Source organism: Asparagus officinalis, chromosome 7 (assembly GCF_001876935.1).
Source record: "Asparagus officinalis chromosome 7, Aspof.V1, whole genome shotgun sequence".
Taxonomy (NCBI): domain Eukaryota; kingdom Viridiplantae; phylum Streptophyta; class Magnoliopsida; order Asparagales; family Asparagaceae; genus Asparagus; species Asparagus officinalis.
In genome coordinates this window covers 118,823,871-118,847,096 of record NC_033800.1, presented here as the reverse complement: position 1 = coordinate 118,847,096, position 23,226 = coordinate 118,823,871, and the positions used below count along the sequence as shown (strand labels likewise).

The 23,226-nt window shown below is 32.6% G+C and overlaps 1 protein-coding gene across 2 annotated transcripts in view; it reads left to right on the top strand.

The window, feature by feature from the left end:
• Positions 1 to 23,226, top strand: part of LOC109848023 (alpha-amylase 3, chloroplastic-like) — a 57,541-nt gene that overhangs the window by 15,213 nt on the left and 19,102 nt on the right. For both annotated transcript variants that reach the window (XR_002248674.1, XM_020417284.1), the window contains exons 10-11: positions 484 to 610; positions 1,685 to 1,800. Coding sequence is in view for 1 of the 2 variants with exons in the window: in XM_020417284.1 (XP_020272873.1) it covers positions 484 to 610; positions 1,685 to 1,800 (243 nt within the window). In the remaining variant the exon portion in view is untranslated. The remainder of the gene's footprint in view (positions 1 to 483; positions 611 to 1,684; positions 1,801 to 23,226) is intronic.

Here is a 23,226-nt window from a genome sequence, read left to right as displayed (position 1 = left end):
AAAACCACATGATTTGCATTTGACTAGCCTAAGATGCAACTGACAGCAACACAAGCCATTTTCTCTATGTTACTGTAAAAAATGTTGCTTTTGTGCTAGGTTCTATAGCTTTTATCTTTTCTTTTACAAAGAGGTTAGACATCTGAAAGATATCATAAAGGCTTGTAAACTCCAGTTTGGAGATATGATTCACACGAACTTTCAGATATTGTTACAACCATAAAAGTTAGTGCCTATGTCTCTTTCTTATTTTCAGATAGGTGATCCTTACTACTTAAGGTAAAGATAGCTCCTCCTATTTCCTTTTACCTTACAAGTCGGGGGGGTGACATCTAAGAATTCCATCAACTATCACCTTTGCAGAATCAATCACATTGTTATCTAAATGCCCTCTATTTATTTTAGAAGAGTTACAGGTGACTTCCAATGGACTATCCACTTTAGTGAAAGCAAATTATCTATTGTTATCTACTGTATTGGCAGGTGATATTTTCCATGCAGCTCCCAATATTGACCACTCTCAAGAATTTGTACGAAGAGACATCAAGGAATGGTTGAACTGGCTTCGTAATGATATTGGTTTTGACGGGTGGCGCCTGGACTTTGTTAGGTGAATGGCATATCTAGTTTTTTTTTTAATGTAACTTATTGTTTCCATGTACTCATATGGTTTATGTTTAACTTTTCTTTCTAAAGGCAACAATAATATTCTTTGTAGTCGTAAATATATGCAATGCTATTTATAACCGGTACAGATAAGATTATCCTGTACAGATGTAGACTTTCATGTCCTCAAAACCACAAAGCAGACTAACTAGTCACACCTAGTGTTATTGAAGAAAAAACACTAACATGGAGCATGAATCATAATTCTCTAAGAATTTGTGAGCCTCTCTCTATACTCTCATGGTACCATTATATACCGAATTGTTCTTCTAGCAAAATAGCGATGCAGAACATTATCCTTAACGAAACAAATTTCTACTCTAAAGATTAGCTTCATTTGTTATTGTACTAGTCTACTGTTACTAAGATTCTTCCGTATAGTCAGCAGGTAACCGCCAAGAGAAGTCTACTCTCCTGATAGGATAGTTATCTTTCACCTTCTAATCTTTTAGGTCTTTCCCATTGCATCTCTTAAAGTCCTTGCCACTACATCAAAACTCCGAAGTTGTGATGAGGGTTGAGAACTGAGTGTTCTGTTTTTATATTCTAAAATGCGAAGTTGTGATGAGGGTTGAGAATTGAGGGTTATGTTTTTATATTCTTAAATGCCCCTCAGGTTGAGGGCCCATTTTATGGGCCGAAACCTCGACTCACGCAGTGATGTCAATTTTTTAAGAAAATCCGTTTTAAATTTGTGGCTGGGGGGATTCCCTGCCACTATGCTAAAACTCCGAAGTTGTGGTGAAGGTTGAGGGTTATATTTTTGTCTTGTAATAATATCAAGCTATTGGATTCAATACCGAATGTTAACATAAATTCTCTGTAAAATATTTGTTCATCATCTATGGCTTTAAAAGCAAAATTTTGGTGATAGTCTTTGATATACACAAGTGCGGTGTCACCTATCATTTGAAGCCACAAAGATACGGATACAACTGCTAGTGTATATCTTTTGGTTGCAGCTAGTGAGATTTTAGTATCTTTGTTTGTACTAGATGGTTTCTTTTATTCCTTTCAGAGGTTTCTCAGGTGGGTATGTGAAGGAATACATTGAGGCTTCAAATCCTGCTTTTGCTATTGGAGAGTATTGGGATAGTTTGGCTTATGAAGGTGGAAACCTATGTTATAATCAAGGTGCGTGCTGTTATTTTTAAGGATTTTATATAAGTTTCAGAACTTTAGTTATATAGTATGTATATATATATATATATATATATATATATATATATTATATATAATTATATATATATACTATATATATATATATATGAGATAAAATGTAGGAACTTGGACCTAAGCATAAATTTTGTGCTTAGTGTGAGGTGTCAATTCTCATCCACTCTCAACCGCATGTGAATAGTGGTTTCCCCCATTTGAATGAGTAAGAGGAGATTTGAACTCACTACTTGATAAAACTTCTGTCGCTGGTACGAAGTTCCTTTATATTGTCTCTCTTCTTTCATATATATTATGGTATTTTGGTACCAACAACAATTTTTGTACTATGGTAATATGCTGTCACATCCCCATGACAACGTATCATGCTGATTGATTCCACATTGAATGAGTGGAGAGAGATTTGAACTCACTCCCAGCACACGGCAATATTTCTCAGCATAATACTCTAATATATATAGTATATATATATATATATATTAATATTAATATATAGAGGAGAGAGAGAGAGAGAGAGAGAGAGATGAGATTACTGGTATCTGTCATAGGAGGGATTTCTCATATGACGTCTCTAAAATCACATGATTGAGCGATATTCGTGGATGATCGCGTGTCAGTTGAACTTGATCTACGATAATTCTTAAAATCCAACATCCAAGGTTTTGGGCGTGAACCCGTCGTTCGTTTTGACATGATCATCCGACTCGTATCAATATTTAACGGTTTGAATGAATAGAACTTGTTCACATTGGCCGATAGAGGGCAACAGCGAAGGATTCATCCCAACTTGGTCGGTGTGGGGTTTGTAGAATATGTAGAATAAGTTCAACGGAGCGGATTATAATGTCGCGTCATCTGTGATTTAGAGGCTCAGGAGGAATCCCTCCTATGACAAGGATAACTCATGTAATTCAATATATTAGTATAATATTATATATATATTTTATTATAGCAATGATATTGTGAGATGATGAGCTCAAATCTTATCATGAGCTAGACTAATCGGTTCATCAAATTCATTATCAGCATCACTGTTATAAATAGTGGTAAATAGCCCCGTAATGACAGCGCTAATAGCGTTAGCGGTTTCTTCCCGTTACGCTATCGCCCAATAGCGGTGACATTTCGTAATATGCGCTTTTCGTTGGCAAAAGCGGCCAATAGCGCGCCCTAACGGTAAATAGCGGGTAATTGTGTGCAAAATCCGCATATTGACTACTATTTAAAAGTGGTTTGGGTTTTTTTTAAATTAAACCCAAGCTTTAACCACTGCATTCCACCGCGCCCCGCGATTTTCAGCGTGTTCCTGCCTCCTCTCATAGCCTCTGGCATCTAACTCAGCATTTCCTCTCACCTACTTCACCGTGAGCTCCTCCTAGGGCAGTCCTCTCACCGCTTAGCTCATCTTCTCGAAGATGATGACGATTTGACTTCTCCTCCAGTCGTTTTTGGTATTATGTGACGATTACATGTCTATTTCATGTTTAGGATCTCTTTAAATCATCAAATATGTACTTTTAGATTTTCTAGATTTTTTTTAATCTTTTTTAGTATTTACACATCTAAATTAGACCGCTATTTAATTTTACGTTTTTTACCATTATTTTACCGCAATAGCCCCAAATAGCCTTAGCGATGCCTCATCGCTACACGACACTATCCGCTATTGATAACCTTGATCGGCACCGTACATCTTGTTCAACACGTCCATCACATGTATATAATAAAAATTTTACATAATTTTGAGTCTTCTAAAATATAAATCAAACTAGTTTGATATGTTGATTTTATAAACAGCTTAACAGCCATCCCTTCTATACATAGCTAAAACAATAATTAAAAAATTTAAAATAGTATATTTTTTCTACATATAGATCATGATGAGTGCAAATCACGATGGGTGGTGTTGATCATCGTTTCGCGTAGCTTATTGGGCTAGTTCGTAATAAGAATATGAGCTCAGTATCTCATTTTATCACTTTCCTATATATATACTGGGTATGTTTAATACCAAGCACAAAATTGGTGCTTGGTATTGAGGTGAAACTTTCTCATCCACTTATTTAAAAGGAGGATCACATTCACATAGGTGCACATTACTTGGATAATTGAATGAGTGGATAAGAAGCAAGGTTTTAAATGTCGGTTATCGGGGATTTATCGGACGGTCAAAATCCTTATCGGATAGCGAAAATCGAGGGTAAGTAGTATTTATCGGAGTAATATACTAGCAAATAATAAATAAACATAAACTTGAAAAAAAATATATAATGTTAGTCAAAATAGAATAATAAACAAGCAAATAATAAGATAACATCAAGAATAAAGAACCATCTACGCATCTACATAATTATTGTTTAATCATGAGATTCATAAACTAACTTACTAAGGGCATCTCCAACCCTTTGCCTCAAAATGGTGCAAATTTTGCACCAAAATGGTGCAAAAGTCACATCTAACAGTAATTCATCTCCAACCCATTGCACCATTTTCTTTTTATCTACTTTTATATTATTATTTTTTATTCTCTATATTTTTAACTATTTCAACAATTAACCTCACATATCAAATTTTATTTTTTCACATATTTTCCAAACAAAATGATTTATTATTTAAAAATTAAACTAATAAAACAATAAAATATTATTTTATTAATTAAAATAACTTGATTGCTAAAATATTATATTTTTATTATTAATATTGCCAAAATATTACATTCAAGAACACAACAGAAAATAAAATGTAAGAAAATAATTAAACATTAACAACAATGTAAAAATTACAAATTTAGTATGCTCTTAACTATCTGAATTAGTGTATTCCTCCCATAGATGATCTATCAATGCATTACGAAGCGCAAAATGGGCATCTTTATCCTTGATTTTTTCGTAACGTGCAATAAATTGACCAAATCTTGTAGTTTCATCTGCTATCATATCAACTTCTGGTATTGGTGCTTCCCTCACTTCTTGAATTGGTGCATAAAGATCACGTTCATCCTCGATTATCATATTATGCATAATAATGCATGTAGTCATTATGTCATGCAATACATGTTTTTTCCAAAAACGTGCTGATCCTGCCACGATTGCAAATCGTGATTGGAGAACTCCGAACGCACGTTCTACATCTTTTCTACATGCTTTCTGTTTCATGGAAAAATATTTTTTCTTCCTACCTTGTGGCTGTTGGATTGTTTGTACAATTGTAGCCCATTTCGGATATATACCATCAGCTAAATAATAACCCATATTATACTCTTTTCCTTGAATAACATAGTGAGCGGGAGGAGCAATATCTTGAGCTAGGTTAGAGAAAAGATTAGATGACTCCAGCACATTGATATTATTATTGGTGCCTGGCATACCAAAATATGCGTGCCATATCCAAAGATCATAATCTGCCACAGCTTCGAGGATAATAGTTGGTGACCCACTACGTCCTGTGTATTGCCCAGACCATGCTGTTGGACAATTTTTCCATTTCCAATGCATACAATCAAGACTTCCTAACATTCCTGAAAAACCACGTTTTTTTCTAATATAGAGTAGCCTAGCAATATCGTTAGCGTTAGGTGTTCGTAGATACCGCTCTGCGAATATTTCCACCATAGCACGACAAAATTTTATCATACTTTCAATTGTTGTTGACTCACCTATTTTAACGTATTTGTCCGTAGCATCAGCTGGTAGACCGTATGCCAACATGCGAAAAACAACTGTTACTTTCTGTAACGGTGATAATCCCATTCTATCAAGTCCATCACTTCGTTGTTAGAAGTAATAGTCATGATCTTTCACTGCATCAACAATACGAAGGAACAAACTTCTTGACATCCGATATCGACGACGAAACATATCTTCTCCAAAATGTGGATTATCGGCAAAGTAATCTATGATCAAATTCTGATGCGCATTTTCTCGATCGCGGTTGATCACTGCATGATCGGGAATCGAGCCACCATGGATCGGTTGGTAGTTGTGTTGACGTAAATTGTTAACGAGGATTATGTTGTTGTTGATGTACTCACAAATTACTTCTTCGGTTTCATCAATCTCTGCAATGATATTGGACAGAAAATTATCATCATCCGAAGATGAAGATGATGATAAGTATGATGGACCTCCAACATCGAAATTTATTTTTGAAGTAAGAAAAGAATGACTGAAGTATGCACAAATGGAGAATAATAATTTTAACACAACGACGAGTAATTGTGTGGATGTACCTAATGTATATGTTGGACAATGTGTAAAGCTGACCTGATTTCAAAAATTGATTCCTACTCGTACAAAGCTTTCACACAATTCAAGGAGAGCTGAGCTGTGTATACGTTGGACAATGTGTAAAGCTGACCTGATTTCAAAAATTGATTCCCACTCGTACAATAGTATTTTACACAATTCAAGGAGAGCTGAGCTGTGTATACGTTGGACAATGTGTAAAGCTGACCTGATTTTAAAAATTGATTCTCACTCGTACAAAGCTTTCACACAATTCAAGGAGAGCTGAGCTGTGTATACGTTGGACAATGTGTAAAGCTGACATGATTTCAAAATTGATTCTCACTCGTACAATAGTATTTTACACAATTCAAGGAGAGCTGAGCTGTGTATACGTTGGACAATGTGTAAACACAATTCAAGGAGAGCTGAGCTGTGTATACGTTGGACAATGTGCAAAGCTGACCTGATTTCAAAAATTAATTCCCACTGACAACGTTGGATAATGTGTAAAGCTGATCAGTTTGTACAAAATGATTCAATTTCAAATGTTGACCACCGACAAATTCAAACCAACCGCAAATTCAAATTCAAATTCAAATTCAAATTCAAATTCAAATTTCAAACCAACCGCAAATTCAAATTCAAATTCAAATTCAAACAAAAAAACAAATTTGGATTGGCTATAAATAATATTCACGAGTTCTACTTCAAATCACCCAATTCGAAGTATTTCTGATCTCCAAACCAACCACTTTTTACAAAAAAATGTCTGTTCGATCAACTGGGTACACGGTTACTGAAGATGTGCTCCTTTGTCAAGTATTCTTGGATATTTCTCAAGACCCTATTATCGGTAGAAACCAGTCTCGAGATGCATTTTGGTCTCGTGTGGAGGACAAATACAATGAACTTCGAGATCAGCATTTTGAGATGCGTACGAGCCGATCAATTCGTTCTCGAATGGAAATTATAAGTAATGAAGTAAGGAAATTGAATGCGTGCTTGAGACAAGTAGAGAATCTGAATCCAAGTGGTGCTTCAGATGAAGATATTGTAAGTATTCTATTAATTATCGTTTGAATTTTATTATTATTGTTGAAATACATAACTTGATGTTCACTATAATTTACAGTTAGTTCGAGCAAAGATGTTATTTATGCAAGAACCAAAGTACAAAAAAGGTTTCAAATTTGATCATGTCTGGAATATGGTTAAAAATTTCGAAAAATTCAAAGATGATGTCCCCACAGCAAGACAAGTTGGTCGAAGACAATCCCAAAGTGTGAACTTCGACTCGTCACAATCAGATAATCCCACTCCGGAATCTCTTATATCAACATCTCCTGGACTGTCATCATTTACTCTATCTGAACGACCTATTGGGGTAAAAAAAGCTAAATTGAAAAGGAAAAATAATGATCATGAGTCAAGTGTAGTGGACTCCATCGAGACCTCCAACAATCGACTTATAGACAGGTTAGACAAGGCGAGCTTGGACAGGCAAGAAGCATTTGATATCGAACGAGAAAAGATAGCCATGAAAAAAGATAGAGATGAATGGAAAATTATAATGAAAGATTTGAATTCCATTGCTGATCCAAACGTGCGTGAGTACGTTCGAGCTCAACAGATTAAAATAATACAAAAAAGAAATCAACAAGAACAAGGGTCTGCTTCTAATTTTGGCAATTATTTTAATGATATTGGACACTCTGGCCCCGATCTACCAGATTATTGAGAGTTGCTTGTCCATCTTAAGTAACGTCACCATGTTTAGTTTGTATTTTATGTTTTATTTTAATGAAGTTTTATATTATGTGTGTCAGTTTTTATATGTTATGTATTTCAGATATGTAATTTATATTTGAATTATGTATTATGATTGCTCTTTAATGAAGTTTTATATTATGTATGTCTAGATTTTAATATTATAATTAATAATAATGTCTGTTAAATTTTAGCATTTTTTATTTTTTAAAAAATAATTTATTTTGTCCACATTATACAATTGGGGTGAAATTATAAAATTTAAATATTATTGGGGTTGTTTTATATATTTAATGAAACAATTGGGGACAAATTGTAAATATATAAAAGTATGAGGTTAAAAAAAAATTGAAAAATAAAAAAATAAAAAAAAACAGTAATTGGGGATGAACAGTGCGACGCCAAATATAGCGTCGCGCTGTTCATCCCCGTCAAAATGCGGCAACAAATGCCGCTCGATTGGAGCTCCCACGCAGCGGCATTTTCACTTTTCGCCTCAAAATGCCGCTGCGTTGGAGATGGTCTAAGTTGATATTTAGTAGTTATGAGTCATTATCAATATCCATAAACAAACATTAGCTAATCATCAATCAACCAAGTTCCAAAAACAACAAATAGTTTATAATTTGTAAACATTCAAAGAGCAAATTCAAAAAAGTAAAAGCTCCCAAATCCTACTTATCGGCCGGTAAAACCGATAATTAGAGCATACTTATCGGCCGATAAGTGTTTTTATCGTCGATAACTCGCCGAGAAACCTTAAAAAACGATAACCGATTAAAAATCCTACTTATCCTAGCGGAAAGCTCCCAAATCCGATAACTCGGCGATAATATCGGGTTATCGGCCGATATTTAAAACCATGATAAGAAGTGGTCACCTCACTACTGAGTACCAAATCTGGTGCTTGGTACCAAGCATACCCATTATTTCAAATATGTGTGTACACACACTACACACACCAATCGAGACCAGAACTGTTTTAGCATTGATACGACAAAGCTAGTATGTGGGGGATATAGTATGGACGGAAGAGATGGTATAAATATTTTTATAGCTATATCTGTCACGCCCCGAAATTGCAGCGAAAATTTGTAAATGCGAGGTGCGTGACAGCAAAATGTTCTACAAATCAGTATTTACAAACCAAAAGTATATTATTAATATTTAGCTTTTTAGTCCATACATATATCTGAGTATATGGGTTTACATATATACATATTTTCTACCAAAATATTCTACATATACCAAAAGAGTGACTACGAAAACCCATATACTGATATTACAAAATTGTCCTAACAGTTATACTCTATTTCCTCAAAGAAGAGGAGCTGCTGGAGCTAGACTCCTCGGTCGGCTCAATCTCTTCTGTGTCCTGGCTATGGTCGGAGTCTGACATGGGGTCAGGATCAATGCCAGAAGTCCCCCATCCTTCTAGATCGAGGTTTAGACCAATCCCCAGGGTATTCGACTCACCCTCAGAGGGGGCAAGTCCTAGATCATCACTAGGAATATGGGCTATAAAGGACTCCATATCAGAGGGGTCGGATGAAATTATAATGATTTCTGAAGGTGATGAATCAACTGGAATAACTGCTACTGTTATATCCTTGTCCTCAGCATGATCAACCGCATAATCTGATGAATCTATCATAATAACTTCTACTCACTCAACCTCCGATGAGTTTAGGGTCATATGGTTAGCCACTATCAGGCTTGGGTCAAGTGTATCCACAATCTCTTAAGTTGGGTTCCCAGAAGCTATCTATAGAAATCATAGAGCTGGACGGGGTAGATAATGAACTGGAAGATAAATTGATTCTTACCATCCTACGAAAAGGGGAGCCATCCATCAGCTCACTGAAGAAAAAAGACGAAGTGGAATAAAATAAACATCTAAACACTCCTTAACAAACCTAAAAGGCTTTACTATAAAATATTTATATGCATACATGTATATACATATGTATACATGCATATATATCACATAGTTGATCCATACGATAACACTCATCTAGCGCATATATACTATGCTAACGTGCCTTCTACCGTCGAAACCTAGGCTCTGATACTATCTTACTGTCACGCCCCGAAACTGCAGCGGAAATTTGTAAATGCAGGGTGCGCGATAGCAGCGACCCGTGCACGAGACAATTCTTATGCATTGGTCAAGTCTGGTACTTCATATCACATAATTTATCACATTCATAAACCTGCTGATGATAGAAGTCAGCGTAACTATATATGTATATAATTGGTATTTACAACCTACAAGCTCACCGTTATAAATATTTTTACAAAACAAAATAAATTATGCTGCATGTAACATAAAAAAGAATGCATATATTGAATTTATGAACCCGATAGAAAGAATTTATGAACCCAAATTCATATATTATTTACTTTTTTATATGTTTAGTCTATAGAATTTATAAAATATGCATATATTGAATTTATGAATGCTTAGATTACATTTAGGACATGATATTATACATATGCGTACTATCCGATATGACAATGAATTTATGAATGCTTAGATTACATTTAGGACATGATATTATACATATGCGTACTATCCGATATGACAATCTGATATTTAGTCAATGTCCCCCGATATATTCTCGATTTTCGCTATCCGACATGGATTTCAGCAATCCGACATGAACCCGACATTCGATATTTAAAACCTTGTCAGTAGCAAGGGAATGCGTAAAACGCATCACATGACAGATAATTCCCAAAAATCAAATGCACCTAACACTGTCATAGATTACTGACCAAATACAGAGGGGCCATAATAAATTTCAGAAGGGCTAATATAGAAGGGCCAACACAGAGGGGCCAAATAAAGGTGCATTCACCATATGGCAGGTAGAAACAATCCATAGTGGACTATTTGAGGGTTTGAAAACATCGAGATCACATGTCCAATGAGTAATACTTTACATCTCAGAATTTACAAATATTTTCAAATAAAGTTGACAAGGTAAAACTCCTCATTTCAATTAAAACAGTTTACGAGTTTGTACTTTTTCTTTTATCAGATACTAAGTCACGGAAAATCTTTGAATCCGTTAAACTGTTGAAATATATTCTAAATACTGTAGGATCTGAAATAGATACACTTGAACACTAGAGGGGGGGTGAATAGTGTTCTTTTAAAATTATTGCAAAGTAGATAATAAATTGCAAAGAAAAAAATGGCAATCTCAGAAATTTGCAAACACAAACACAAGGATTTTATACTGGTTCCACCAAACTGGTGTACATCCAGTCCCCAAGCAAATCCCGCTTGAGAGTTTTCACTATGATTTTGAATAAACTTACAAAATCAAATGCAAACCTGACCAATTTGCAAGTTCCTGCAAATTGCAACACCAATTGACAAACTCCTTGTCAATTTGAATACCAATCTCTAACCCAAGAGACTAACCCTCTCACAACCGAGAGAAAACTTGTTGAAGAAGAACACAATGATCCTATAAGCCTTGAATGTGTAATAATGTGCAGCAGTGGCTTAGGATTCTTTTAATCTTTGTAAAATTGCCTAATTGATTTGTTTTTGATGAAAGTATATAGGCAATTTCAGAAACTCTTCTTTTTCAGAAAATCAGAATGTTTTTCACTTAGGAAATTGCTCAAGAATCAAAGCTTATGGGTATGTATATTTTTCCAATTTTTCTGAACAAATAACCTATATATACCCCTTGAAAAGACAAGTTTTTAAAGTTTGAAAACGTTTAAAAACGGCCAAAAACTGTCAGATATTCAAATTCTGAAAACTGAAAAACTGTCTCTTGTAGTCGACTACTGTAGTCATTAGTCGACTACACTGAGTTCAGACAGACTCTGTGTTTTCGGAAAATGTTCTCAGTAGTCGACTATAATGATAATTAGTCGACTACACTGAGTTCAGACAGAAACTTGAAAATTTATATTTTTCTTCAGTAGTCGACTACTGTAGTCATTAGTCGACTACACTGTAAAAAGACAGAAACTTATGTTTCTGTCAAACATCTCAGTAGTCGACTATAATCTCTATTAGTCGACTATACTGTAAAAAGACAGAAACTTGTATTTGAGTTATATACATGAGTAATCGACTACTATCCTAATTAGTCGACTATTAAGATCAAAAATTCAGAAATAATGAGTTTTTATAATTAAGTTTTAACTATTATTCTAATGGTTAACATAGGGGATTTCTATAGTTAACCAACACACTAAGCCTGTGTTAGTGTATTCTAAAAATGTGTGTGTGTGCGTGTGTGTGATCAAGGCTTGTACAAATATTCTAAGCAAAGAAAAATTCAAATACATTATCTTTTGTTCTTCATTTTCTTCACTTCAAAATGCCTTGATATTCACTTGCACTTGTACATATTCTGATATTGAAATCTGCATATGAAAGTTAGTGCACACAAAATATAAATTGTTATCATCAAAACATTATCATGGAGAAATGATATTCAACATTCTCCCCCTTTTTGATGATAACAAATAATTTATGCATCATATTAAATTTTAAAACATGTAATACTTACTCCCCCTGCATATATGCAAAGTTTTTAACATTCATAATAAAAAATATAAAACTTAACTATTTCTCCCCCTTTGTTATCAACAAAAAGAAGAAGAACCTAAACATAACATAATTTCGTCAACATGAGTTAACACTTCAAACAAATCATCAAGGTTATGAACATAGTCCATAACTTCACCCATCCATATTGGTAGGCAAAGACTTGCCATAAAGACCACAAGTTCCATAATGTTCATCACCATTATCTGTTTAAAATATATAGCAGTTATATTAACGAACAAAATAGTAGCAAACTTAACACATATAATAGCAAACTTTTCATAATAGCAGGCTTAACACACAGTTATATTGTAGCAAACTTGACATAAAAGCAACATAACCACATAGTTTTAAACATAATAACAACCACATAGTTTTAAACATAAGAACATAATTGTTTTGACCAAAAAACAGAAACAAATTCTAAGGTGCTGGAGGAGGTTGTTGGCCTTGAAAATATGAATTAAGCTTTGAGTCCAAGTCTTCAAACTTTTTGATTAGGTCTTCTTGATTGCTGATGATATATCTGTTTTGTGCATATATAGCTCGTTGACCTGTTTCCAGTTCTAGGATACGTGCACTCAAAGTATTGTATTGCACGTCTGAAAAACATGAAGGTTCAGTAGGAAATGGTGGAGGTTGACTTGAAGAGGCTCCAGCTTGAGTTGAGGTTTGTGGAATATCTTCTTGTTGAAGTTCAGGTTCATTTTGAACAGGTTCATTTTGAGGATTGTGATCTTGGATTTCAAAATTTGTCAATTTCATCCTAGTTAGGGCATTTGAATCAAAAAATTCAATTGAACGGACAACAGATTTTTCAGATTTGAGATCAACATGGAATTTATCAAAGATCTTAGTCAGGAATGCACCATAAGGAAGAAATCCTCTAGGAATGGTCAGAAAATTATCAAAATAAACCTCAGCCCAATTAACTTGAATATTTCCCATAATAGCATATATAGCTTTTGCTAATTCTAGGGAAATGAAATGAAAACTTCCAGTTTTTGGAAATAAGTTATAGGCTAGGATACGAGCAATGAACCTAGGAAATGGACGAAGTTTGTTTGAATTGTTCAAAGGTTTTCCATGTCCTGGAAGAAATATGTGATTGGATAGCAAGTCTGAATCATTCATCCTAACAGAGCTAAGAGAAACTCCTTGATAAGGAATGTTGAATATTTTACCAATTGTTTTAGTAGTTAATTCAATCTCCATTCCTTTAACAAGGGTTTTAATTTTTTCAGAACCACCAATTGTACCCACACGTTCTATATTGGTATAGAACAGTTGCACAAGAAATGGGTATGATGGTTTCTTATTTTCAGCAGAAAATAACTCAAGCAAGCCCACATTTTCAAAATAAGAACTAAAGTTCCATGGGATGAAATCATCGAACTTCACAAATCGTCCTGTAAGAATTTCTAAAGTTGAAAGTCTGTTAAATTCTTCCAATAATTCAGGACTTCTTAAATAAACAATGATTTCATCATTGAGAGAACTGTGAGTTTGCTTAGCTTTCTTAGATCTAAACATGATGAACTAGATAAATAACAAGAGAATGAAAGATCAAGTTTAGAAGTATACCCCAAACAGTAGAAACCCTAGAATAGCCGACTATAGCCTGGATTAGTCGACTAATGAGCCTGATAGCTTGACAAGATTGAAAGACAAATAAAGAAATTGATGAGGAAATTTTAGAAACAAGAAAAGCCCTAACCTGGAATCGGTGAAACTGAAGAGAAGAAGATGGGGAAGATGGGTTTTCGGTTTTGGGTAGAGTTAGTGGGTTATTTTTGCTTTTTAATTTATCTTTTAATAATGTAAGGTTTAGATTAGATGGTAAATAGAATGTAGGGTCAAGATTAAATTTTAGATGAATGGTTAGGATTGGTGCAGTTAAAAATGAATGGTTTAGATGATTTTTACTAAAGTAAAACGGGTAGGGTTATTGGATATTGGGTTTAAAACATAAAAAATCCACTTTTTTTAATAAACTAAAGGTTCAGAATTAGTAGTCGACTAATAGTCAAAATAGTCGACTATACTGTAAAAGATAGAAGGTTAAGTTTTAGTTTTTAACTCTGAGTAGTCGACCAATATGTGAATTAGTCGACTACACTGTAATCAACAGAGAGTATTTTTAAGATTTTACATTGAGTAGTCGACTATAAAGGTAAGTAGTCGACTATAATCTGATTTTTCAGAAAAATAGTTTGTAAGAATTGTGCATGTAGTCGACTATAAGTTAGATTAATCGACTACTTAAGGTTTAAATTTATGTATTTTTGTTTTAAAAATTAATTTAAATCTTCAATTGAACATATACCTAATTCCCTTCTTAATTTAACATAAACTTCTTCTTTTAGTGGTTTTGTTAATATATCTGCAATTTGTTTATCTGTAGGTATAAACTCTAATGATATGTCACCTTTAAGAACATGATCACGTAAAAAATGATGTCTAATATCAATGTGTTTTGTACGTGAGTGTTGAATAGGATTTTTAGATAAATTAATTGCACTAGAATTATCACACATAATAGATGATATGGGACAATTTATGCCATAATCAGTTAAAGTTTGTTTCATCCATAATATTTGTGCACATGCAAGACTTGCAGCAATATATTCAGCTTCAGTTGTTGATAATGATACTGAATTTTGTTTCTTACTAAACCAAGATACAAGTGAATGTCCTAAGAAATGACATGTTCCACTTGTACTTTTTCTATCAGATTTACATCCGGCAAAATCAGCATCACTATATGATATTAAATCAAAAGAACTATGTTTTGGATAAAATAAACCATAATTTGTAGTATCTTTAATATATCTAAATATTCTTTTTACTGCTTTAAGATGTGAAACTTTAGGATTTGATTGAAATCTTGCACATAAACATACACTAAACATAATATCAGGTCTACTAGCAGTAATGTAAAGAAGTGATCCAATCATACCTCGATAGAGCTTTTGATCAACATTCTTACCATTTTCATCTTTGTCAAGAGATGTTGTAGTGCTCATAGGTGTTGGTTTGCTTGTTGAATTTTCCAATCCGAATCTTTTAAGTAAATCTTTTGCGTACTTGCTTTGATTGATGAAAATTCCTTCTTTCAATTGTTTAATTTGAAGTCCAAGAAAGAAATTTAGTTCACCCATGTGACTCATTTCAAATTCATCCTGCATATTCTTAGCAAATTCTTGACAAAGATTATTGTTAGTAGAACCAAAAATAATATCATCTACATATATTTGAATTAGTAAAATATCTTTATTTATTTTCTTAATAAACAATGTTGAATCAACTTTTCCAATATCAAAACCTGAAGTTAAAAGAAATTTCTTTAATCTATCATACCATGCACGAGGTGCTTGTTTAAGACCATATAATGCTTTCTTAAGTTTAAAAACATGATTTGGAAAACTTTCATGTTCAAAACCTGGAGGTTGTTCTACAAAAACTTCTTCATTTATAAAACCATTTAAAAAAGCACTTTTAACATCCATTTGAAATAATTTAAAATTCATAAAACATGCAAATGCAAGTAAAATCCTAATTGATTCTAATCGTGCAACTGGTGCATAAGTTTCATCATAATCAATTCCTTCTTCTTGATTATAACCTTGAGCAACTAATCTAGCTTTGTTTCTAACAACTTGACCAAATTCATCTAATTTGTTTCTAAAAATCCATTTTGTTCCAATAATGGATTTATTTTGAGGTCTAGGTATAAGATCCCAAACATTATTTCTAGTAAATTGATTAAGTTCATCTTGCATAGCTATTATCCATGAATCATCAAGAAGTGCTTCTTTTATATTTTTAGGTTCAATAGTTGAAATAAAAGCATTATGAGCAATCAAATTAAAATGTGATCTAGTAGTTACTTTGTCAGATATATTTCCTATAACTAAATCATGTGGATGATTTTTAACTTCTACAAAATCTTTAGGTAAATCATTTTGTAGATTATCATCTTTTGTAATATCTATCATAGGAGTATCTTGTATGGTATCAATTACATCATCATCATTATTTAGTATAATAGGTATTTTTGAAAAACTTTCATTAAAAGAAACATGTAAAGATTCTTCAATAACTTGTGTTCTTTTGTTATAAATTCTATATGCTTTACTGTGATTAGAATATCCAACAAAAATTCCTTCATCGGATTTTGAATCAAATTTATCTAAGTTATCCTTTGTATTTAAGATAAAACATTTACAACCAAAAACTTTAAAGTAAGATACTTTAGGAATTTTGTTATAAAATAATTCATAAGATGTTTTCTTTAAAATAGGTCGTAATAAAACTCTATTTAATACATAACAAGCTGTTGATACGACTTCTGCCCAAAAATATTTAGGTAAATTACTATCACATAACATGGTTCTAGCACATTCTTGTAAGGTTCTATTTTTCCTTTCTACAACTCCATTTTGTGGAGCAGCTCGAGGAAAAGAGAATGTGTGTGATATACCATGTTGATCACAATAATTTGCAAATAATTCATTTTCAAATTCACCTCCATGATCACTACGTATAGAGATAATAGAAGTTGATTTTTGATTTTGAATTTTCTTGCAAAATATAGAAAACTCATTAAAAGCATCATTTTTATGTTTAAGAAAAATTACCCAAGTGAATCTAGAAAAATCATCAACAAGAACAAATGCATATCTACTTCCATTTAAAGATGCTACTCTAGATGGACCAAAAAGATCTATATGAATTAATTCTAATGGTCTATTTGTAGATATTATATTTTTAGATTTAAAAGAAGATTTGTGCATTTTTCCTTGTTGACATGCATCACAAAAATTATTTTTAAATGACATCTTAGGCAAACCATTTACTGAATCATTTTTAGAAATCTTAGACATATGTTTAAAGTTAACATGTCCAAAACGTTTATGCCATAAAATAGAATCATTAGATGATGCAATAAGACAATGTTCATTTGAAATATTATTCATTGATAACACATATATGTTATTTTTTCTATAACCTTTAAAAATAATGGTTATTAAATCAATATCATAAATTAAGCATGATTCTTTTTCAAAAACAATTTTATAACCTTTATCACAAAGTTGACTAATACTTAGTAAATTATGTTTAAGACCATTAACTAATAAAACATTATCAATGATAGGTTTGTTTGGATTACCTACGGAACCAATACCGATGACTTTTCCTTTGTTGTTATCTCCAAAAGTAACGGTACCTCCATCCTTGTTTTGAAAAGATGACAACAATTGAATATTTCCAGTCATATGTTTAGAGCAACCACTATCTAAAATCCACCTATCTTTCTTGGGTACCTGAAAAAATAAACATTTACATTTTGGTACCCATACTATGTTGGGTCCTTTAAATTAGCCTTTAGGAAACCAAACCCATGAAGAGTTTGATTTACTTAAATAATTAGATGATAAACAAATATTTTTAATAAAATCAGAAATATAAAAATTCTTATTAAAAGAAGATAATTCTTTTGGAACCCAAATAGAAAAGAATTTTGATTTCTTTTTATACAAATTTTCATATTTATAATCATGCAAATCACAAGAAGGTTTTACAAAAATTGTATTCTTTGATTTGTTTTTATTAATTTGAAAACCTAATCCTTTTGTCTTTTGTGATTCTCTTTGAAAAGAAAGAATATTATTAAGATTTTCTTTTCCTTTATTAAATTTGCTTACATTTAAACATATATCTTCATATCTTGATTTAAAAGAAGAAATATCTTTATCTAAACTATTAATTCGAATATTTAACTTATTACATTCTGATTTTAAATATTTATTTTCATTAGATAAATTATCATTTTCTTTTAGTAAAGAAAAATTTTCTTCTTTTAATTCAACTAATTGAGAATTAGTATAAGTAGAGGAATTTAAATCTGAAATTTCTTCACGTAACCTTTTATTCTCACCTTTAAGAAAATTATGTGAAATTTTTAATCTTATAAAAGTTTCATATAATTCATTAAAAGCATCTAAAAGCTCTTCATTTTCACTTACATCATCTTGTGCCATGAAACACATGTGAGCACTTTCCTTTTCTTCAATTTCTTCATCTGAGGATGATTCATCACTATCATCCCAAGTGACCGCCATTGCTTTCCTCTTCTTGTTATTTTGAATATTGTTGAAGTTGTTGAAATAACTTGATTTTTGTTTATTCTTCAACATTGGACAATCTTTCTTCATATGCCCTGGTTTATTACACTTAAAACAAAGAGGGTTAGTTGAATTTGAATTCTTAAATTTAAAATTACCTCTTTTGATGAATTTTCGAAATTTTCGTGCAAACATGCCCATTTCTTCATCATTATCATCTGAATCTTCTTTATCTGAAGTAGTATTAAATGCAAGAACTTTCTTGTTCTTAGATTCTTCATCATTCTTCCTATCTTCAAGTTGTACTTCATATGCCATAAGATTACCAATAAGATTTTCAACCGTAAGAGTTGACAAATCATTGGCTTCTTCAATAGCGGTAACTTTCTTTTCCCATTGTGGAGTAAGTGAACGAAGTATCTTTCTTACCATCTCCACTTGAGTATATGTTTTTCCAAGACCAATAAGAGAATTTGTGATGTCGGTGAATCTTGTGAACATTTCTCCAATAGTCTCATTTTCCTTCATCTTGAATAATTCAAATCTGTGCACAAGAACAGAAATTTTAGATTCTTTAACTTTAGTAGTACCTTCATGAGTTACCTCGAGTGTGTGCCAAATATCATATGCGGATGTGGCCGTTGACACCCTATTGAACTCATTCTTGTCAAGTGCACAAAATAAGGCATTCATTGCTTTAGAATCCAAATTCGCATTGTTCCTTTGAGATGTAGTCCATTCCGCGAAAGGAGTTGTTGGTTTCTCATATTTTGTTTCAACGACGTTCCAAAGTTCGTAGCCAAGAGATTGGAGATAGATCTTCATCCTACACTTCCAGTAGTTGTAGTTCGTGCCATCGAACATTGGAGGACGATTTGTAGAGTGACCTTCCTTGAATTGTGATGTATTTGACAATGCCATCTTTCACCTTGCTCTGATACCAAATGTAGGATCTGAAATAGATACACTTGAACACTAGAGGGGGGGTGAATAGTGTTCTTTTAAAATTATTGCAAAGTAGATAATAAATTGCAAAGAAAAAATGGCAATCTCAGAAATTTGCAAACACAAACACAAGGATTTTATACTGGTTCCACCAAACTGGTGTACATCCAGTCCCCAAGCAAATCCCGCTTGAGAGTTTTCACTATGATTTTGAATAAACTTACAAAATCAAATGCAAACCTGACCAATTTGCAAGTTCCTGCAAATTGCAACACCAATTGACAAACTCCTTGTCAATTTGAACACCAATCTCTAACCCAAGAGACTAACCCTCTCACAACCGAGAGAAAACTTGTTGAAGAAGAACACAATGATCCTATAAGCCTTGAATGTGTAATAATGTGCAGCAGTGGCTTAGGATTCTTTTAATCTTTGTAAAATTGCCTAATTGATTTGTTTTTGATGAAAGTATATAGGCAATTTCAGAAACTCTTCTTTTTCAGAAAATCAGAATGTTTTTCACTTAGGAAATTGCTCAAGAATCAAAGCTTATGGGTATGTATATTTCTCCAATTTTTCTGAACAAATAACCTATATATACCCCTTGAAAAGACAAGTTTTTAAAGTTTGAAAACGTTTAAAAACGGCCAAAAACTGTCAGATATTCAAATTCTGAAAACTGAAAAACTGTCTCTTGTAGTCGACTACTGTAGTCATTAGTCGACTACACTGAGTTCAGACAGACTCTGTGTTTTCGGAAAATGTTCTCAGTAGTCGACTATAATGATAATTAGTCGACTACACTGAGTTCAGACAGAAACTTGAAAATTTATATTTTTCTTCAGTAGTCGACTACTGTAGTCATTAGTCGACTACACTGTAAAAAGACAGAAACTTATACTTGAAAAATGACATTTTCTTCAGTAGTCGACTATAATGTTAATTAGTCGACTATACTGTAAACAGACAGAAACTTGTATTTGAGTTATATACATGAGTAATCGACTACTATCCTAATTAGTCGACTATTAAGATCAAAAATTCAGAAATAATGAGTTTTTATAATTAAGTTTTAACTATTATTCTAATGGTTAACATAGGGGATTTCTATAGTTAACCAACACACTAAGCCTGTGTTAGTGTATTCTAAAAATGTGTGTGTGTGCGTGTGTGTGATCAAGGCTTGTACAAATATTCTAAGCAAAGAAAAATTCAAATACATTATCTTTTGTTCTTCATTTTCTTCACTTCAAAATGCCTTGATATTCACTTGCACTTGTACATATTCTGATATTGAAATCTGCATATGAAAGTTAGTGCACACAAAATATAAATTATTATCATCAAAACATTATCATGGAGAAATGATATTCAACAAATACTTCATAAAAAACTTTCAGATAAAACAATGCCCATAATTATTTAAAAATTACATGAGAGTCAAATTCATTTTTCATATTTTACATAAAAATCAAATTTGCTTTTCATATATTGTACGAGACTAACATCGTATTATAGGATAAACCACAATAGTAATAGGTCAAATCTTTATATCGTACGAGGCTAACATCGTATTATAGGATAGACCACAACAGAAATATGTCAAATCTTTATATACATGAAAATGACATTTTTCGATCACCAGATAAATCAAATATAATACTCATGTAATTTCATATTATAAAATACTAGTGAGAAATGAACTCACCTTAAGTGGACACGACTTTCCCAAAATATTATCCTCCTGAATATCAACCAGATCCTATAATGTAAGATATAGAACTAATTATTAATTCAGGACAAACATATATTATAAGTAAATGTATTCATAATCTAGAGCCTAATAATTTCAAATATAATCAATAATAATTAAATTCTACAGTACATATGAGTTTATTGCTGTCTTTAGCAATTTATCAAAATTTTATAACTCTCATATACTAGCTTCTGGACTTTCTAATAATTTATGATAAGACAGGGGGTTATAGGAAATTAATCAAGCCCATAGTTAACTTTTATTCTTCAAATTGGACTTGTTTACAAATTGAGTAATGGATATGGGTCTATATGTAATTATTCTGTTCATATATGATCCTAGATTTTTTTTCTGTTAGTGTTTATTTACAATCTTTGTGGATTTTAAGGACTTAGAATGAATTATCCTCCACCCAAGAGGGTTTGTTAACAAAGTTAAAAATAACTAAGGGGGTTTTATAAAATTCCTTCCCTTTATAATACTTTCCTGATCATCTTCCTCCTCCCCCTTTCTTGGTTTCTTTTTCTTTTTTTCTTTTTCTGTTTTCTTCTCCTCTCCTCTCTCTCTCTCTCCCTCTCTTTCTCTCTCCGCGGTGCCAAGGTGGCGCGACTGCTCAAGCTTCGCTGCCGGAGCGGTCACCCGAGGCAAACACCCCACCGGCGAGTGGAGTCGTCGCCGGTCAGAGGTAAGTTCTCTTTCATTTTTTTTCTTTTCCAGTTTCTCCCTCTCTCGCCAAAGTAGCAGGACTGTGGCAGGGGATCGCCGGCGACCAGGAGTGGCCGGCGGTCAGATCCTCGCCGAAACTAGGGTTAGTATTTTTTTCTTTCTTATTATTATTACCTTTATTTACAAAAGTAATTACACAATCCTTTAGTAAAATATCAAAACATCAATCTTGTTAGAGCTCTATAATAATTTTACTCCTTCTAAATCAAGAAATTTCAGATGATCATGAGGATTGTGTTATACCTTTCACTATCTCCTTCCTCTTCTTCTTTTATTTTTTTAACCCTAATTTCTCCTCTTTTCCTCCACTTTAATACTGTTGGGAGGCTGTGAAAAGAGTTACCGCAATATTTTCTTCATTTACTTGAATATCAGAGAACAAGGAAAAGTAAAAAAATGGAAGCAAGAAAATAAATAGTGGAATCTAAAAGAAAACAAATGAAGAATAATACCATAAAGATTAGATACAAACTAGGTAATAATATTTTTAGAGAGTAAACTTACATATGAGAAAAACTTACACAAATTTGTAGTTCAGAGATAAACTTGCCATCACCGAAGTAATAGTAGTACATACTTAACACATTCACACTCACTCTTATCTTACAAACACTCACAAAAGAAAATTTACAAAACAAAACTTACACACATACTTAAAACCTAAAGAAGAAAAACAAGAGAGGGAAACACTAAGAGTTTTTCTTTCTCTTCTTGCTCAAGAGCCTCTTCACTTCATGACATTCTCCTCTATTTATAAAGCCCCTTCCTTCTTTTGACACTATTTGTAATTGCTCTTTCATGATGTATGAGACCTGAAAAGATAATTTTTTCATAACTTAGTATGAAATAGGTCATAGAGTACCTTTTTAGCATAGGTAGGTAGGAGCCATGAATTTCTCAAGCAAAAGTATCCAAAGTAGGAATCCAAAATATGACTATTTGTATCTTAACAGTACATTATATACAGTCTTTTCAGCTAGAATTGTCATTTCGTCTGGAGTTTTGATAGCTACGCTGTTTAGCATTAGAGTTTATCACCTTTAACTGTTAAAATATATTCTTTTCAAATGATCGCCTTATTTTTAAGTCATTAAGTATTAATCAGATTTAGAGGTTTACCATGATTTAATGACATATCACATGTTTTTCCATCTATGAGCTATTGCGTCTGCTAGATCATTATTGATGGGTGCACAACCTGGAAAATAAATTCCTTCTTGATATTCTTTTGCTGTCATAAAAACGTCCTTTCTT